Source organism: Lepidothrix coronata, unplaced genomic scaffold, assembly GCF_001604755.1.
Source record: "Lepidothrix coronata isolate B3197 unplaced genomic scaffold, Lepidothrix_coronata-1.0 Scaffold75, whole genome shotgun sequence".
NCBI classification, from domain to species: domain Eukaryota; kingdom Metazoa; phylum Chordata; class Aves; order Passeriformes; family Pipridae; genus Lepidothrix; species Lepidothrix coronata.
This window is the reverse complement of record NW_016690255.1, coordinates 7,565,241-7,585,584: the sequence shown is the minus strand read 5'-3', so window position 1 is coordinate 7,585,584 and position 20,344 is coordinate 7,565,241. Positions and strand designations below refer to the sequence as shown.

Below are 20,344 nucleotides of genomic sequence, written 5' to 3'. Positions count from 1 at the left end.
ACATTTTTAATTTGTAAAAATTTATAGAAATCGAAATACTATTGATTGAATCCTGGCTTTGTCTAAGCTGGTGGGAAAACTTCCATCCTTCTGGAGGAGTTGTGTGTTGGATCCCTATTTTACAGAGATCAGTTCTCCATTACCTCTTAATGCAAATTTTTGTGATGCTACAAATACTCATTTCCAGGGTATCTCAATCTTCCTTTAAAGCTGAAATGGGAAGTTAGTCATGAGATCTCTGGTGGTTACAAGCCAGATGTTCTTTTTTTTTTTTCTTCCCCTTTACTTTGCAAGTGGAAGGACTGAAGGTACTTTCTTCAGTATGTTCATTCTTAGTGTGCCGTTTCCTCATGTGAAGTGCTGTCTAGGGTTTTTGGTTTATTTGTATTTTCAAACTCCTAGAATCATAAAAGGATTTTTGCATGGTTTATATAATTTTACACATATTTAAAAAGCCCTGTGTGTTAACATAGCACAGAAAGACTCTGCATAGTTAACACTAAAAAAGCTCTTGCAGCAGTGTGCATATAGGGCTGCTGTTTAGTCATCAGTCACAACATGTGTGGATTTTTTTTGTGAATTCAACCTTTATTCCATTCCAGATGTAAAAAAAAAAAAAAATTACACTAAGACGTCAGTTTACACAGCACAATAGGGCTTGACCCTGAATCTATTAAAAGCTATTATGATATCAAGGCTAAAAAGCCCAATCAAGCTATAAGAGCCCAATCAGGGGTGTGTTTGCAGGGTAATCTACCTCCCTTCAGTTTGGAAAAGTGTTTGGAGGACTAGGCCCTATGTGCAAAGATATCAATGAGACATCCAGATTTAAATTAGAGCTAAATTTTTCTGCATTAGGTTTTTCTTTCAGGATAAATGCATTTGGAATGATGGGCAGAGGAATATACCAAATGCCTACTTGTAATGGGAAAATGGTTTTCTTTTTTAATATCTTGCTCATATCAAACTTCTGCCTGGTTTTTTTTTTCTAATCTTCTTCTAAGATGCTGCAAATCCATCAGAAGAAATCAGAAACTTGGTTGTTGTTTGCCTCTTGTTTGCAAATGAGTTCCCAGCAGTCTGTATTGCTGCTGGCTTGAAATATAGTCTTGTCTCCTTTACAGTAATGTAAGCTGAGAAGAGCCAAGTGGGGTGGTTCTCCGTGAGCAGGAGTGTGGGTGGAAGCACTGTTTTCTGTGGCATACTGCTCTCCATTCTGGTGCTCTTAAAATCCTGACGCCTAAATCTGCGGGTAAGGGTTTTTAAAGGAATAGAGAATGTGTTTTCTAGGCTTAAAGAATAAAAATCTGGAATTATTCATGCTTGCCTTGGTTCCTTCTATTTATCAGAAACATCTGATACAGTTTCAGATTTTCAAATCCATTTTGCTGACCAGTGGGAGATTCTGAAGTTGTAGCTACTTATTCTGGTGAGCTAATAGTGGTTCATTCACTGTAATTACATTTCTGTTCCTTTCCTTCCTCTCCACCCCACCCATTTTGCTTATCTCACTACAGTGTGGTTTATAACTGATATTTGGTAAGTGTGCTACCAGACTTACTAAGAAGAAAGGAAAAAAATAAAACACGGAGTTGGTCCCATGAGCGACTGGTAAACACCTTGATTCAGAATAATTGTTTTATATTTATTTCTTTCTTGCCACTTCTTTCATGGATTGGTATGCTCTTGATCGTGATGAGTCAGTTAATATGGTGCTGAAGCCCTGGATTTCCTCTAGATGAGGATTTTTATGTAGAATTGCAAGATCTGTTCCTTGAAGTGCAGTATAACTCCTGAAGGCATGTTCTCAGTTTCTGAAACTTGTCCAATCCATCATCTCAATACCACTGTGACCTTTTACATCAGCCAGAATGCTATTCCTTGGTGTATGTTTGATGTTATAGCTGTACCAACATGGAGTAAAACAAAACAGAAAAACAGATTAGAGGGGATAAAAAGCTGGCAAATAGCAGAACTTTTGAGAACTGGAAAAATAACTCATGTATGCCTGAATGTTACCCAGGCATGTGCCTTGATAAGTCTGTTATAATCTTTTGAAGAAAAAGAGAGAAAACAAGGAAGATCATCTCCATCAAATGTTAGAAAAATGGATTTATGTAGAGAAAGACCATATAGTAAAGTACAAAGTAGCTGGTTGCAGGAAAGATTTATTCAACCTTAGCAAGGAGGTTAAATTTTGATGCACTGCTGAGAAGTGAATACCCTGTCTACTTCTTTGAAGCAACAATCCTGCTTTCCTTGTCTTCTGTGAGATTGACTTGAAAGGTAGTTCCCTATTGTTAGTAAAAGGTAAGGTCTCATTTGTATTTTTGAAGTTGTTGTATAATGTTCATACAGCTTTGCTTTGCTGATTTGCTTTGCTTTCAGGCAGGTGTCTTGTTTGATAGGTGTTAGTATGGAAGCGTGGACTGAAAAATGTCTGAGTAGTTTTAAATCCCACGATGGAATGATAATCACTGCCTTAAGTAGGAAGCTTTTTCTATTTTACTTCCTTCCCCTCTGTGCTCTAATTATACTCTGGTAGCAGCTCCTTTGTATCCTCCAGGCAACAAAACAGAAGGTGGCAGCGCTTGTTTCGACTGAACCCCCTTGGTGCAATAAATTGCCTGGTTCCTGGAAAACACCAGCCACTGGCTGCAGCAGTGATCATCCTAGAGATGGGTTCACTTGTGGTCCAAGTCCATTGGTTTCACTTGAGTTACACCAGGGGTAAATTTAGCCCTCTTGATAGTCCAAGCAACCCCAGGAGCAAAGTGTAAGAATGCCTTTAAGCTTCTGGAGGGCTGTTGGTGTGCCTGCCACGTGCTTAAGCTTAGCCGTGCTCATTGTGAGCGATGCGAGAGCAGTAGAAACTTTGAGAGTTCCTTTAACGTTAGCATGAATCATTAGTGAGAGCCACGAACTGAAAGATGAAGAGGTAAGATGTTCCAGGGAAATGAGCTAAGCTTTAATCCATGCTTGTGGATGTCACGTCCCTGCCAGAGACCAGGCTCCTCTTGTAATTGCAGTTGCCATTCTGAGTGACCTGTCAAGGGAGCTGAAGGAATCAGATGAAACTAAAGCATCATGAGGTCACAGGAGTCAATGCCTGGTTTCAAACACAGTGGCAGAAACTGTCCCCACAAGAGGGTAATGTAATTCCTTGCAACCAGTGGGTGATAATTCTGGTTGCTCCACACCATTTAAAATCTGGAATAATAATTAGATCCTCAGTTTCGGTGTAGAGGATTTTTAAAATTTTTTTTTAATGTGTTCTGCCATCCTGGTGTAGTAATTATATAGAGATGTCAGCTGGAATTGATAATGAAGGCAAAACTTGATAATAGTAGCAGGATGTGTTACTGCTATTGATCAAAGACTACAGGGCTGTTTTTAAACACTGCTTCTCTCTTTGATCCTTTTTTCCTATTGATTGAACAGAGTAGATAAACAACCGTCTGTGTAGCATGAGTATTTATTATGGCTTTTAAGCTGACTAAGGACAGCTTTGAATTAAATATGAGAGTTTAAATGATGGTTTTCTAATAAGGACTTTGCTTGGTGTGACAATACAGTTGCATTTAAGCATGGTGAAAGGAAATCTAAATACGGGCATTCTTTTTCTTTCGTACTCGAAAAGAAGGTAATGCAAAATTGATTACAGGAAAGGCAAAGGTACTTTTTTTATATGTAATTATGTGTGGGCGAAAGCTGCTTTTTTTTAATATACAGTTATGTGTGAAGCGCTCTCAAGAAACTGTATTGTCTTGGCACTTTTTGAGAAGTTTGTGTGAATTAGTCATGTCTTAAAATGTGGATGCAAATGAAACTACCAGGTGCAATCTGGTAGTTCTGCCATCACTTCAGTGAAATTAATAGAAAACTTTCCCTTGACTGTTTAATGAGTTAGATTCGACCCTGGGCTGTCATTGTTAATGTCTTGGAAAGGTCAAGATCGATTTCCTGGCATCTTTTTTGTTTCTAAGGAGGCTCTTTGCAATTCTGTGGAAGACGTAGTGATGTTGCTATTCCTCTTTCTTGATACTTACCTGTATAATGTAAGTTCTTCTACCTACCATCCAAGGCTTTGGGGAATAGCAGCGACAGACCAAAAAATGCTGCATTTTAGGGAAGTTGTTCATATTTTAAATGCCTAAAATAGTATTGCTGCATAATTTAAAAATTTCCCCTGCCCCCTCAGGTTATTCTGAATTATATTCCAGTATTGTACTGCTGTTATTTTTCCTTACTGATTGGGTGTATGTTAAAGACTTTCTGCAAATGAAAGCAGCCTTCCATGTTGCAGTAGAGAGAGCAAGTTGTGTTGCGTTTGAAGTAATGCTGTTTCACTGCGGTCCTATAGCACAGCATGCACAGGAATAGCTGCACATCTCTGGGGACCCAAATCTTTGGATTCCTGCCTTTTCAAAACCACCTGAAGCCTCTGCAAAGTTTCCACCAAATGGGCTTGTTTGTCTTGCCATGAAAAGGTTATGTCCACTAGGTTAGTGCTGTCAGTGTGCTAAAAGGTTGGTGTTACTAATCTGTTTTGGAAGCATAGTTGGGCTGCCCTTGCAACAGGGCTGAATGAAATTGTTTCTCTGGCTTTGCTGAGTAATATGCTATGTGTTGAAAAGCACAGGGTTTTCTTGTACAAGTAAGTGACTATGCCTGAAGGATTGCAGTCCTTGCAACAGGAATATAAAATCCATGCAATAAAATACAAGGCTTGGAGAGAAGGGAGTGTTGGGAAGAGGACTAGGGAGCTTCATTCACAATGCTGAAATTTGGAAAGGATAAGCTATGTCCTTGCTTTTCTTCTGAAGTGTTTAATGTGCCCTTCTTACTACTAGAGAAGATTTAATCTCAAAAATTAATATTTGACTATTTCTTCAAGTGAAGTATTGATATCTAGGATCTCCTGAACTCACTGTCATGGTTTTCTTGATTTTCAGGATACTGGGGTTGGGAAATCAAGCATTGTTTGTCGATTTGTCCAGGACCACTTTGATCATAATATTAGTCCTACTATTGGGTAAGTACCACACATAATATCTTTTTTAATTCTATATGTTTTTTTAACTCACTGCCCTCTGCTGCGGTCCTTTCTTTTCCTTACTTTCGAGGCTCTGAATATTGTACATCTTTTTTTTTTTCTCCATCATCTCACTCAGCTCTTTACTCTCCTTTACTGGCTTTCAACTCATGTTACCTGCTTAAGAGAGTCAGCAGCTGCTCCAGACCAGGTCAGCTCTCCTCTCTCTGTTCTGGGAATACAGAGGGGGCCCTAAACTTACTGTATTGTAGCATGCTGTATTATGGAGAAGCTGAAAGAGCTCTGCCATTCTCCTGAGTCCTTTCTGGGGCCATCCAGAACCACGCTTCATTAACCTGTGTTCTTCACTGCCATGACATTCAGGTGTTCTGTTTTGTTTTTCTTTACCTGTCTTACACCAAGAGATTCTTAGATGTCTTATTCAACTGGTGTCTTTATCTTTTTATCTTGTCAAGAGCTTCCCACTTTAGATTGTGCTTTGGCCATAGGACCCTAGGACTTAAATCACTTTAGTTCCCACTGGTCAATGAGGTATCAAATTTGATCCTCGAAGCTAAAAAAAACAAAACCCCACAACCCAAGAGGCTGTGATCTGCATAATGACCAGACCATCCCATAGCTGAGTAATGGCAGGAAAACCATGGGAAACCCTTGAAGTACTTTCACTGTGTGTCCTGGTAGGCCGGGCTGGAACATGGACAGCGTCTATTCCCATGTATGGACGTGCTTTTGTCTAAGTTTAGGATGTGTCACATTATCCTGCCTTTCTCAAAATAGAGACAACACAATTTAAACTAAGTGTAATTAATTAATACCTCTTCTTTAAAAACTGCTAAGCTTCCTTGTATCAGATCATCAGAATCCTCTTAGTCCTGTAGTTGATTTTAATTCCAGAGGTTTTTTTTCTTTTAATATCATAGGGACAAATCTGCCAAATCCAGTGTTACCTGGAAAACTTTTAAAATTGTGGATCTCTTATGGGAAAGGAAGCTAATATGTGATTTTCACAAAGGAGTAATTTGGGGGGAAAGGGCTGATCTACCTTGTGTGTCAGAGCTGTTTTAAATCGTCTGTGAAAGATTAGTGTTGATTGCTGTGTGTTGTTCAGACGGTTAGACGATACTTTCTAAAGCTCTGCCTTTCAGTGTGTGAAGGTTTCTCAGCTGGAAGTTGCACGTTGAATTTCCAGGACAAGTTTGGACTCCTGAATGTCATGAATAGAGAAAAATGGACAGAGAGAAGGGAAGCATTTCATGAATAAAATTACTGAAGGACGCTTGTTTGCAGTGAAGAAATTGATGGCAACTTGAGTGGTTTTTTTACTCCTAAATTATCAGCAGCCTTTTCCCCCAGGTAGTTGTTATTGCTAAGTAAATGCCTTCTGCTCAAATTGGAAAATATTTTTCCTCTGTTATCATAATTATGAAGATTAAAGGGATTTTTTTTTCCATTTGAAGATTAAAATATGAAGGCTTGTTTCACACAGGTGATATTATTTGTCTGTATGGTTAAGGTTTTTATTTTCTTCCAAATTATTCAAATGTTTTAGATATATAATCCTTGCAATCAACAGTAGGTACTGTGACTCTACAAAGTTCCCATTTTTGAAGCTGTAAAATGTTGCTTAATGCTTTTTAGAAGGAGAGTGACAAGTGAAAGCATATACCCTGAAAACAACCAAAGAAATACTGCTCTTTTTTTACCTTACTTAGTATTTTCATAAGCATTGCAGCATTGTTAAATTCGAGGAATTTGCAGATGGCTGTGGAGTAGAACTCTGGTATATCATTCTCAGGAAATGTTTTGATCAGTCATTTGGTGCCTTTGTAATGACAGTGCATTGTATCAAATGCATCTTTATGAATGAGGAAAAATGTACCACAACAGAAATTGTTCAGCAGTATCCAGATAGGATGGGGAAAATAGAAATCTACCAGAGTTTCGCAGTCTCTTCAACCAACTTTCAACTGAACTGCTGTAATATAGAAAAAGCCTATAAATTTGCAACCCTCTTTCGTAAAAGAAAAAACTGTGAAAACGTAGATGAATCTCATTTCCTATGGAAAATAAAAGAAAACGCAAAGACTTCTGCATCCGAGTCAAAAGGGGGAAGAACTTCTTTCCATGTGTTCACTGTGTTCATTCCAGCAGGTGATTTTCTGTTCTCCAGTGATCCAGTGTCATATGTTAAGTGAAAAGTGGCACTGTTGCCTTTTTCTCAGGTCCGTAGCTCTGAGAAGATGGAGCTAGCAAGCAGCAGAAGCTACGTGTGAGTGGCAGGAGCATTTGTGTTCCTGGACTCATGCACAAATGCCCTCTGAACCTCAGAGGCTTTTCCCTTCTTTTAAAAAATACATACATATATATATAGTTATATATATATAGGTAGGTAGCATATGCCTTATCTGATAAAAGGGAGACTTTCACTTCTGTGGGCATTTTCTTAAGGTTTTGGAGTTCTCCCCGTATGCAGTCTAACCCAGCAGAGCTGGCTAAGGTCTACAGGTTGCAAATTCAGAGTGTTAGTCATGTTACAAATTTCTCCTCCTTCCTTCTTTTCAGAGCATCCTTCATGACTAAAACTGTGCCATGTGGGAATGAGCTTCATAAATTTCTGATCTGGGACACAGCTGGTCAGGAACGGGTGAGTATTAGTTTGCAGTATGCTTTCATTATCCTGGTCTCTCTTGATGTGTTGGTGTACTTTTTCTACACTTTTCATCTTCAGAAGACCTTCTAAGTATAAACCTACTGAATCTTTTCAACGCTCTGCAATCCAGGTGGTCAGCAGCCACCAAGTATATAGGTTACCTTTTCACAGGTGGGGAAAATGCAGAGACAGGCTGACCATACCACTTAGCAAAAAAAAACACAACTTGCTGTGAATTGTCAGCCACTTTTCCTCATGACAACTTGAGCAGTGCCCCAGCAATCTCCAGCTCCCCTCTGGTTTTATCAGGTTTGCGTGTGGTGGTTTTCATTGGCATTGGAAAGACCTGGACTTCCAGCCCATGGGCTGGTGGGTAGCCTGAACTTACCTGATGACACTGGGGTTGTCCTGAGTTGCGACATTGAATATGGGCATGAGTTGTGTCTGCTCTTATTATTTTGGAAGTCAGCACCATCAGCCTGAACCACTTAGGGGTTTTGTGTTGATTTTTTCAAGTGTGTGAAGTGCTTTACTCAAAGCAAGCAGCTTTTCCTTTAACTTTTCAAAAAAAAACCACAATGGAGTTTTGGGCATTAGTTCATATTGACTGTATGTAAGCCTGGTTGGTCATTTGTTTCTTTTAATAGCCTCAATGGCAGTGGTATGCAGTAATGGAGTGTAGAACTGTAGGTTTCTCTTAATATGTGTCTACATTTATCTTGAGAAGTTGGAAAGAAATGGAGAAAACTATGCATAGTTTTAAAACATCTTCAGACTTCCTTGTGAAATGGCACAGTGCCTGTTCATAGAAGAATGTAGCTATTCTCACATTAGGCTGGGATAAAATGAGACACTTTTACAGGCTGGAATGTCAGTCCTGATACATCCCATTGTGTTCTTCATACCTTTTATGTGAATTGCAGGCAAAGAAGAATTTTGCTGTTAAGTGCAGGAAATGCTTGTGCTTTTATTTACAATGTCCAGCATGATGTAAGTGACTGTGATGAAATCTGTTGGCTCATAGCAATTCAGTATGTTATTTATGATGGGAAAATGGACCTTGAAAAACATATTTGAAATATAACATAATTCTTTCCCTTGGATTTTGTTTGTTGCATTTCTGCATGGTCTGGATCTGATAACTGGCTGATTATTGCAAGAGGTAGCAAAGGTTCAGTTTTCTTTCCCATGGTTTCAGCTTTTTTGCTTATTCCCTCTCTCTCTTCCCTTCCTGCTCTCCTTGCTTTTGCTTTTTCTTTTAGCTCTTTAGCACACAAAACTCAGTTCTTGAAATTTAGATAAAAGTATTACTCAGTTTTCCTGCATAGTCTTAAGACTCACAAAGCTTTTTTTGAAGAAGGTGAATAGTAATATAGTCTTGTTTACTGAAATAAGTGATGCCTCATTTGAGACAGGAAATCTGTGACTGAGCTCTGACTCTTGGACACAAAGTCCATCCTTCCCATCTAGTCCCTTATGTTTCCTCTCAGTTTTTTCTTTTAGCTCATCGTTTTTCAAATATATGCTTTGCTTTTTTTGTGTGTCAATCAATGGTGAGCACTGAGCACCATAAACGTTATATTGCTTAGAATCTATTACAGATAAGTCATGTTATGAGTTTTCATGAATTAGGCCAGGGACTATCTTTTTCTTCTGTGTTTGCACACTGTATTCCCAGTCCTTCACTAGGACTAGGAAACTGAGGTGATATGGTAAACAGAGTGCTAGCTGCAGGGGCTGACAGGTTTCCCAAGGTGAGGTCCATACTGGTCCATGTTGTTCCGTGTCCTAGAACATTCCCATTTTACAGCTAAACACGTGATGCTTCTCAATACCTTACTCACTTTAATCAGGGGTTTTGGTTACTTTGTTTTTTGTTGCTCCTTCTGATCTGCTGCTATTCAAGAACAAATGTATCCCCCTCTTAATTTCTTTCTCTATGCTCTGAACAACAGTGGTGACCCAAAGCTTCCAGTCTACCCCAACCTCTGGACCTATTGCTGTTTTTCACAGTGTACTAATAAATGTCTTCTGAGTGCTGTTTCTGCTTCGAGAGTTGCCTTCCCTTGTTCTTTGCAATTTTTGTTGAGGCTTTCTGTTCCGCTGCTGAAGTCTGGAAGTTTTGTCAGTGCCCCATTGTCTGTACTGCTGATAGCAATGTTTAGGACTTCCTGCTTTTTCAACATTGCCTTTGTTTGGCTTCATTCTTCTAAATACAAGGCCAAGCATAGGGCTTGTGCTTATTCTGGAGTTGGGGCACTCTGTGCAGCATCTACGTGCTGATGTGGAGCCTTCACAGCAGAAGAGCCTTGGGTGAGATTTAACTGAAGCCTTACTGTGGCCATGAAAGTTAAGCTCAAACCTCAACCATGGTAGAGTGGTCAGGTGGAACCAATAGTAGTGGCACTTCCGTGATCCTCGTTCATGAGTTTGTCCTTTTTAATGAGTTTTGTCTTCCTTGTTCATGAGTTTCTCTGGGAAACTGCCATCTTGGAGAGTGTAGAGAAACCACTCTTAAATATTGTATTCACAAGCCCTTATTTGAGCAACACTCTGTGGGAACCAATGTGCCTCCTGGACACATTCCTTCAATCAGCTGGGAGAAAGTGGAAATTCATGTGGCTGCTTCTGAAAAGGAGTAGTGTCCTGGGTGCCAGGACAGGAGCCAGCTGAAAGCACTCAGCACCCCCTTGAGGCTTTAAATGAGTTTTTGGATAACCACTTGTAATGTTGTGAGCCTTTGCAAATGCTGGTCACTGTTGGGTTTAAAAGCTTGTGGGAACACCTGAGTGAGCCTTAGTACACCGGCCAGCCAATTGGAGGTTGGTCATGGAGAACGGGTAACTTCTGATTCATATCTAAGATAATAGATAGAATATTTTGGGTTTTTTGAGTCAAGAAACTCAAAATTGTAGGCAGAGTAGAGAAGGAACCAGAATTGCCATTTTTTTGGGAATAACAAATAAATGTCAATGCTGCAGAATGACAGTAATGCAGCAGAAAATGGAGATTAAAAGTGTTTCTATCATAGCCTTAGTGGGGGCGAATGCTCAGTGTGTTGCTTTAGGAGAGGACCCTGGAGATGTGGCTAACAGTGAAAAATTCACATTGTACTTGATTACAAAAAGAGAGAGCTTCTTAATCCTTTTATCTTGGTTTTTTCTTTCCCTTTTTTTTTGACTAGGAAGAAACAAACTGGCAGCACACGTATCAAAATCCCCCTGTCTTTTGTGCCTAAGTACTGGTCTCCGTGGACCCGGTTGTTTTGTGTTGGTATGCAATCCAACAAACTCTATTTTCTTCTTCAGAGTCTCTTTCCCTCCACCCCACTGTTTTCCAAATGTCACTTCCCCCCCTCATGTTTTCCCCATTAGCTTTGAATTGTTGCCACAGACTTCACGACTTAAATGCCTGACAATTATGTTATTGTTAGCAAAGATTCCCTCCCCTAAGAAGAGTCTCCTCACAAGTTAGTTAATGATATTTTTATTAGCATATATTTTGGTTCATGGTGCACTAAGTAGCTTCTAATTACAATGCTTTGTCTGAATACCTTGGGTGGCTGCCAGCTTTCCATTTTGCCAACTGAGGAATATGGTAGCAAGTAGTTAGGGAGCCTGAGGGCCATATTTCTAGGGCAGGAAAATTTATCTCTGTTCTTTTTAAATTTACTGTGTTGAACTCTGGGATTTTTAATTTTGTTTAATAAAAGAAGCCTCAATTAATTGAGCCCAATTTAAGCCTCAATAGGAAATAACCTGTGTTGTGATGTTGTTGTTTTGTGGGTTGTTTTTTTTTTAATCTGCTCCACTTCCAGGAAAAGGCTGATTGATGACATGTCTACAGCTCCCTCTTTTCTGAGTGACAGTAGTTGTCCTTGTGATTCAGTGACAGTGTCACAACACCATCTATCAATGACTTGAATTATTTCTGCAGTCAAGACGCTGCCTGAATTTTGCTCTTTAGTGTTATAAAGACGACTCTGATGGTAGCCCACATTTCAGTCAGAGTGGAGGTGGTTCATTTTATGTGGTGTGAGGACCTCCCTGCGTTGAGCTACTGCTTGGGTGCTGCAAATGTCAACAGGTGATTAGGTGGTATGTAAGAGCACAAGTGGCATTAGAAGTAGTAAGTGAATATGTTATTTTTATTAGTTTTAGAGTGAGTGTAAAGCATGGTAAATCTTTGAAGGGATGCATGTAAAGGTGTTTTTTTTAAGCTTCAGCAAACTTGTAACTTGACAGCAAGTTGTGATTTTGATGTAGTGTCCTTTTCATCCTTTGTTTAATGACTGTAAACTTCAGAAGGGCTAAGCACTGGTCAGTTTTATGATGTTGCAGAAGTCTGTTTTCTGCTTATTTAAAATATCTTTAAAAGATTATCCTAAAATGTTGAAATTATTCCTTCTTCACTTGAAGAATTCTTAGATATTGGAGTAAAATGGCTCATTTATATATATATGTGTATGTATACATCTCCAGATTAACTAGCAAAAAATACCTGCAGGTCAGAGACAGACAGATCTTTCCTGATTTATTCAGCTTGCAAATCCCAAGAACTGGCATCTCAGACTTCAATCGTGTAGGGAAAAATATTCAGGGTTTTAAAATGCTAAATGCTATCTGATAGTGGTTTTCGTGCATAACATTTTTCCCATTTGCTCTCTGACAGCTGAGAATGTCAGGAATTTTGTATCCCTCCCTCTTCTAGAAGCTTATGTGTCAAAATAATCTGTTTAATGCTTTTGGGTTTTGCCTTTGCTTTTCTCCACACTGCAGTTTTCTGTCTGTTGGCAGCCGCTGCCTTGAAGGTGGCAGGAATGGGGGGATGTAAATACCCAGACTTGGGCAAGTGAAGGCTCCTAAGCTGTGGAATGGGTTCTGTTCTTGCTGCACTGACTGCTTCAATGAGCTCATGGAATGCAGATGCAGAGGTGGCAACCTCAGTGTCTTCCGCCATGGGCGCTTACCTGGTTGGTCCACGGAAGCAGTTAAGGCAGCTCTCCTAAACAGGCTGGCAGAAGCTTCTTTCTGGCACTGATCTACTGTTGTTTTCACCATGATAATTTCAAAGGTTCACTTTGTAGGAATGGGAGGTAACAGCATGAGGAGGAATGTACTTCAGATGGGTTTTGGGACAGGAATGAAGAGGTTTGTGGGGTTGACGTTGGCTGGCAGGAAGGGCCAAGAACAGGAGAAACAGGACACCTATAATCGCCTGCAGAAGGGTAGGAATGGACTATTGAGTGAGGGGACTGAGGTACATGAATATCCTAGTCCAGAAAGCTTGAATATGTGTAATAGGAAGGGGAAGGAATTTGTAGGGCTGCCTCACTGCCTGCACGTGTTAGCAACTAGCAGAGCCAGAAGCTGTAGCTGTCCTTACCATTAGTGGCACCCAGATAAAGAAAGGGTAAACATCTCTGACCTTGAGAGGAGCCAAGTGGTTTGGTCTTGGCCACTCAGATGCAACATATGTCCTCAGAGAGCGGCTCTGTAGGAATGGGGGTGAAATCTAGTCAAATGATCACAGATGTCAGGAAGCAAATCTTGTGCTGCTGTGCACCTGCAGGTGCTTGAGAAGGCACTGTGTAGGAAAGTCTCGGCTGAGTTCAAAGGTGTGTAACACTCACTGAGCACTAGTGTGATTTTTCTCAGTTGGTGAGTCCTTATCCTTTCCAGCTGTGCTGGTAGGCAGAATTCTAACTGATTTGTATAAAGAGCAGGTGATGTACAGTCTAGAATAGTAAAAGCAACCCAATAGAGGAGTTAGGTGGTGGTAGTGGTTGTTAGTTTGGGGTTTGTTTTTTTCCCTCTTGGCTGTGGAGTTGGGAAGAGGCAGCTGGGATGTAGCACCACAGGATGGTGCAAAGAGCCGCTGACATGAATTAATGTTCCTTGGTATGCCTGTCAGATTGAATGAGTCCTGACTGTCTTCAGCAGGATTTGTCAGCCTGTATATAAACAGTAGTTTTTATTTCTGTATTTATTTGGCCTCTGTTTTGCTTTCTAAACCAGCATTCCGTAAGACAGGGCTAAGAGACTTTCACTGCCACAGCTCAGGTGTGATTTACATTGTGTTCCCCTGAATTTGGTTTTCTATTCCAAGTATGATATGACTGCTCTGTGGGTTTTTCTTCCTCCCTGTTCTTTCCTGTTAGTACAGAGGAAACATGAAAAGCATTGCCTGTGACCAAATATACCCCTCCATGATGAGATGCACAGGAAACAGAAAGCAAAATACTACAGAGGTTTTAAATAGGTGGTAAATTCCTTAATGGCTGCTTGGTTCCATCTTTCTGTCCTTTGCAAGGGCAAAGCTTCTGTTGACTTTGAATGAAGGGTTACAGAATCCCAAAATACTCCTGAAATCAATGAGAGAAACTCCGGTTATGCTGAACCTGAGTTTGCACCATGTAAGACTGAATATGCCCTCTGTGTTGCAGGGCTGTACAACTGTAGAGATTGGGCAGCTTCTAGTTGGATCCTGAGAGAAAAAGGGGATCTCAGAAATTTCATAATGCACATGTGGCCTCAATTCTTCTTTAGTGGCAAAGGGTGATGAACCACAAGTGCAAAGTGGACGTGTTGATAGAGGAGCACAACTACGAAGGTGCTCTGAACACAGTCATCACTGTGCCAGTACTTATGTGACTGTAGGTATGTGGCACACTGTGTGCCGTGCTCCAAGGAAGAGGGTCTTGGAAGTCTGCATGAAGCTACACAAGTAATTGATTTTGGGGTTTGGCTCGTCTTTGGTAAAATAAATTTCTTATTTATACTTTCAGGGGCCCTTGTGGCCTGGCTGTAACTGTTGAGTTGTAAAATGTACCTCTACAACTTAGATATTGCGTTGTGTGGTTTAGTGACTTCAACCTCACCAGTTGTTATCAGCCCCTCCAAAAGCAAAGTGGGACTAATGAGTGATGAAGTGTGTCAGTATTTGAAAATAGGCAAACTTCTTTGTGGATACTGAATGAGAGACACAGGACTTCTAAATTCCCACGAGAGGTGAGCTGCTAGTGATAGTTTACTCATTATACAGAATGGGAGGTATTCCCAATCCCCAGAAGGACATGGTGGAAAATGGTGGGGATGAAGTTCAGTAGTACAAGTAGAAAGTCCCTGTAGCTTTTGGCTCCCAATGAAAATACGTGCTGTAAGGTTGTAGGTAATTTTTTTTTTTTTTTAAATAAAGGAGGAAAGACATCTGTGAATGTATTAATGATTAAAGAATGATCACGTGATTATGATGCATCCATGAAAAATGTGTTACATGTTAGGAGAAGCGCATTTAAGGCTGTTCTGTGTTGAGAATGCCAAATACAAACCTGGTCACCAGCAGTCAGAAAAGATGAACTGAAGCTGGACCAGGCACAGGGAAAGGTGATTAGATGCAGATTTCTCCTTGTTACCTTATCTTCAGACTGGAAGAGCCTGATATAGGAAACTGTCAAAGTTAAATCTGAAAGACTGCTGCTCTGTATTAATATTTCAGCTAAAGGCAAGCAGTAATCACTAAATTTTTCTAAGTCAAGGTGCAAGCAAGTTACAAGTAATTTATTAATTAGGAATTCAGAATGTTATTAATTGTCAAAATAATATGATCCTTGTAGCAATATAATGGAAAAAAAGAACACTGATTATTTTAGTCTGGACATTGATCATCTTTTGAAATGGGTTAGGAATGTGATGATTTGTGATGGTGGGAGCCGATAGAGGTCTCTTTCTGGTTTGTGTTTTTCTGTTAGCCCAAGGTGATGTGAGCTGCTGATGGCTGTAGGTAGGGATGACATCTGTCAGGCTATGGAGGAGCTGACTCCCTGGCAAGTTGGGCTTGTGACCTGGGTGTCCGTGTGGCAGAGCTGGGAGTGGCCGCCTGAGCATTTTAGGTGGCTTTTCTCAAGAAGCAGAGTTGTTCTTATGCCAAATCTCAAACTGCTCCTGTTTCTTCTAATTTTCTTGGGAATTACTGGATACAGAAATACTGAGCTATAAAATCAAGGTAAGAGAAATTGTAATTTATAATACAGAAGGTAGTCCCATGAGATTTAATTTTGTGAGCTGTTTTTTTGTGTGTCAGTTGTTTGGGCATCTGTCCCACATTTGGTCCTTGGCAGGTGAAAAATGTGCAGATTAGTATTTTGTATCCCTTTAATTAATTTTGTGTGACTCTCTTTTTCCAGTTAATTAGGCCAGAAAAAGGTTCAAGAGGACTTTCTTTTTGGGCACTGATTTAAAAGAAAAAAAAGGAAAAAAGAAAAGAGCATCAAATAAACGTAATTATTTGCACAATATTGGGAAGTCTGTGTTCATAAAACACATTTGTTAAGAGTCTGTCATTAGATCATGAAACTCATGCAGTTAAAATTTTTCAGCTCTTCTTGATTCATTCGGTGATGCTAAGAGGCTTTTCCTTTTTTCTTGTAGAAAACAGTGATTTCTTGTGACTGGGACACTGTATCGTCACATGCACTTATTAGCCTGCATAAAAGAATGATAAAGGGCATTTTTTGTTTTGTTTTGTTTGTTTCTAAATTATTATTTTTATTTTTACTTTCTGGCCCTAACACTGGAAATATTCTTCAGTGAAACACCTATTACAGGACGTGTTCTTGTCAGCTGGTCAGAAGAAAAGGGAGAGAAATTCCCAAGATGATATACAGATCCTCAATGTGCTCTCAGGGCCAGTATTAAAGGAATTTGAAGCATGTGAATTTAACTGCATGGCTCCTGTGAAGTGTGATTACCATTATCTGAGAGCTCTTTGTAAATTCATGAATACTGTGTAATCTAGATTAAAATGTAATCTAGATTAAGACCAAATCAGCATGTGTGTGGGGTATATATGTTTTTTTCCAGGAGTTTACTGCCTGGGGGGTGAGTGCTTACACCGAGAAAGGTCACATGTACCCTCCACAGTTAAGGTCCCTGATTTTCAGGCTGCTTTAACACAGCTCACATGTTGAGGAGCAGGTCTTGGAAGTTCTTGAATTTTGTAGGAGATAACTTCTAGTCATGAGTACACAGTGAGCCAATTTGGAAAGATGCCCTCCTAGAATTGTTATTTGTGATTAGAGAAGGACCTGAGGGGCATATGATGGTAGGTGGGATGCCTTGGCCACGGAGGTCATGAAACAGGTAATGGGTCCAATGGCTTTTTTTAGACCTCCTCTACTATTAACATACTTGAAAAAGCCCTTCTTGTTATCTGAACTAATGCCTCAAGCTTGTGAGTGTTTAAGAAGCATTTGGACAATGCCCTCAACGGGATGCTTTAATTTTTGGCCAGCACTGAATTGATCAGGGTGTTGGTCTACATGATTGTTATAGATCCATTCCAACTGAAATGGGCTATTCGGTTCTAACAAACTGAAAAATTCTGTCATGATTTGGAAGCATAAAAATTCTGGAAAGCATTTATTGCATTAAACATGCAAATAATAAAGCCAAACACTAAAACTCCAGAAGGCACACATCTACCCAACTCCCTCAGGATCTTGGCTGATCCCATTTCTTCAAACCACGCTTCTTGACTGATTCCTCTTTCTTTTCTCATCCTCTTTCCTGCTGTTTTCTCCTATTAATGAGCTCTCCCACCTGCCTCACTCCCCAAAACACTTCAGTGTTTGACCATCTGTCACTGCTGCTGTGCATCCACACTGTTATAAAAGAAAGTGTTGACCTTGAGCTGCTGTGCGTGATCTGTGATGAATAGCTTACAAACTGGCAAGTGAACCAGTATTGCAAATAACTTGCGTGATACATGGCTCGTGAAACAGCAGTAAATGTGGAGGCTGCTGGGTCTGAATGCTCCGTCTGGGTACAGTTCAGAGAAAAAGATGTGTCCAGTAAATCTGCAGAGGTTTGCAACATAACACATGGATACGTGCGTGTTCGCTGGGCAGTGAGATTTATACCCTCCCCTAATAATGTATTTGATTTAGGAGTTGACCTCAGTTATCAGCTGCAGCTTAATATGCAGCTTTTGCGGATTATTTTTCAAATAAAAAATTTATAAAATGTCTCTGTGAGTACAGCAAGACTGAATGTATTTTCCAAGAAAGATTATTTTAGTTTTAAGACAAAGTTTAGTTGAATCAGCAGAAATACTCTTTTACTTCCTTTCTCTAATTGTAATTATAAACTGAAATTGTAAGTGAACTGCTTAGTCATGTTAAATTATGAAAATTATGCTGTTCTTTGGTTGTTATAACAAACTTATTTACTGTTTGTTGTTTTTTATTTTTCTCAAAGGATGTTTTCCTTGAAACAAAAAGCTGAATAGTAACTGCAAGAACCCATCTTTTTTAAAATATCTATCATATTATAGGATAGGTAAACTTGATGGGTTTTCAGATTTTTCTGGCAAGTTAGCTTTATCAAAGTCATTTGCAATGTTTTCTAAAACTCAAACCCAAACCGAATCCAGTCTTAGACCTACAAAGCAAAGTGATGTGGTTTGCCAGGGAAAGGGGTCCATATGCTGTCAAGTTAGACCTCCAAGTATAGGTGATCTTCATGTCAAAACTTGTCCTCAGAGTCCATGCCCCATAGTGGAAAAGATACATTGAACCAGTAAGTGCTGAGCTCATTAATTTAGCAGGATGAGGAACAGCAGGAGATAAAGGAGCTCTGCTTTCTTGGTGTTTAATTTTAAGGAAAATTAGAGATGTGCGACTGCAGAGAACTCTGTTCTCTATGGGATGGTAGAAAGTGGGTGGTCCTGCCATGGCAGGTCTTTGTGACCTGACAAAGTGTGTGATAATTCTGATTTATTAATTATATTTTTTGTCGGGGGGGGTGTGTTATGTTTTAACAGTTTCATTCCTTGGCTCCAATGTACTACCGAGGTTCAGCAGCAGCCGTGATAGTTTATGATATCACCAAACAGGTAAGATCTTCTGATTGCTTTTTGCCTGTATTAATTCCTCTGCTTGGGCCTGAGTTGGAGTTAAACCTCACAACTTCAGAAGTATTTATATGTTAATTTATCTGGGGTGTCTATGCTTTGATACTTTGTGTAAGTCTGAATGGAGGTGTCCAACTGCCATAAAACATTAAATAAAAAGTCCTGCTTCTGTGTTGTTTAAACTTCATCTAGACAAAATGTTGGAGGCTGCATTTTGTCAAAGTTTCTTTGGATTTCCTCTGGCTAAGTAGACAGGATAATATCCTGCAATACCCCCTCCCAGTACCACCACCTGTGTTCTCTATATGGAGTTGAATTTTTACTACAAAAAGCAGCTATTTGCTTTATCAGCTGAGTGGAAATTGTTTTCATATTACTGATTTTAAAACTAATTATTTTAATCTAAATGTATCATCTCATGTTTGCATTGCAGGACTCATGTCTTAACTTTGAAATCAGTAATGAAATAATAAGTCTCTGACCTTTTGTGTCAACATTAATAATTTGGAATAAAAATTGTATTTTCAGACCCTAAAGTGCTCTGGCTCATTTCTCAGGCAGAGAAGGCTAAGAGATTCTAGCTGAATGCAGTGAAAGAGGCTTTTGGAAGAAAACCCCTGCTGATAAAGCTGAGTCAGAGGTGGTGTTAATGGATGGATGGTCATGACAGTTCACTATCATTTTATTCCTTTCTTGCCAACTGAATTATTTAGCACTAGGTTGAGAGGGCTGGGTTGGTTCTCCAGTGCATTAGTGTAATGATCTGTCGCTGATGATGGTGGTCACTGTTGCACAGCGGTTCTATTCTCCTTTGCTACTTTGCCAAGAAAAGGCGAGGAAAAGTGAGTGGTGCTGGATTGATACATATTTAAATCAAAAATATCTTACAGTTGATCTTGTAATATATTATAAGAATATAATTTTGTTTTGCCAGCCTTTCTCCAAGCTTATGTGGAACAGCTCTCAGGATAAAGAAGGGAAAATAGGAAAGGAAGGCCAATATGTGTTTCACTTTCTGATACTTAAAATTCAGTGTTAATCATTAAAGCAAAATGGATTTTTTTTCACAATTGACTGATGATGCTCTACCTTCGTTGATACTGATACAGCCATTGCTGATTTAGACACAAGTCTTATGTGCATTTCTGAAGGGGGAAAAATTATTTATAATATATTTGGGAGCTCACTTTGAGTATCAGTAATACTTTCAACCATGCATTATAATTAGAATCTCTAGAAACAAAAGTGATTTAATGCTATTACTTCATTAGTGTAAAGAAATAGAAAAATTACTATTAAAAGGTAGGTAACATTAGAACGTTTGAATTTTATGCTTGGAGGGGAAAAACTCCAAGTGAATTGTCACCTGTCTCTTTGGTTTCATAATGAATAAATTTAGGTTTAGCAGGTCACAAATTTGGAAATGCAGCGGGGAGGGCAGCACTGTGGAAGCTCTCCTAGATGTTACCGAAAATTTGACAGTGGTTGAGAGAATTATCCACTGGGCAGAAGTTGAAATTAGACAAATGAAGCTCATATTGAAAGTGAAGGAAATTAGCTACTATCCAAACTTACAAGAACTGGGTTAGTTTCTTCATCGCTGAAAATTCAATGTTCGGTGCTGCTTTTGGGGTGAGGAGGAGGGGGAGGCAGCAAAGAGGGAAATATCCAAGTTCAAGAATTAATTTGAAGAAGTCTTATAACCTAAATCTTGAAAAGCAGATTGC

At 39.5% G+C, this 20,344-nt stretch overlaps 1 protein-coding gene across 2 annotated transcripts in view; it reads left to right on the top strand.

The window, feature by feature from the left end:
* RAB31 (RAB31, member RAS oncogene family) overlaps positions 1–20,344 on the top strand; it is a 66,571-nt gene that overhangs the window by 22,179 nt on the left and 24,048 nt on the right. For both annotated transcript variants that reach the window (XM_017819598.1, XM_017819599.1), the window contains exons 2-4: positions 4,956–5,035; positions 7,619–7,700; positions 18,528–18,599. In XM_017819598.1, coding sequence (XP_017675087.1) covers positions 4,956–5,035; positions 7,619–7,700; positions 18,528–18,599 — 234 coding nt within the window. The remainder of the gene's footprint in view (positions 1–4,955; positions 5,036–7,618; positions 7,701–18,527; positions 18,600–20,344) is intronic.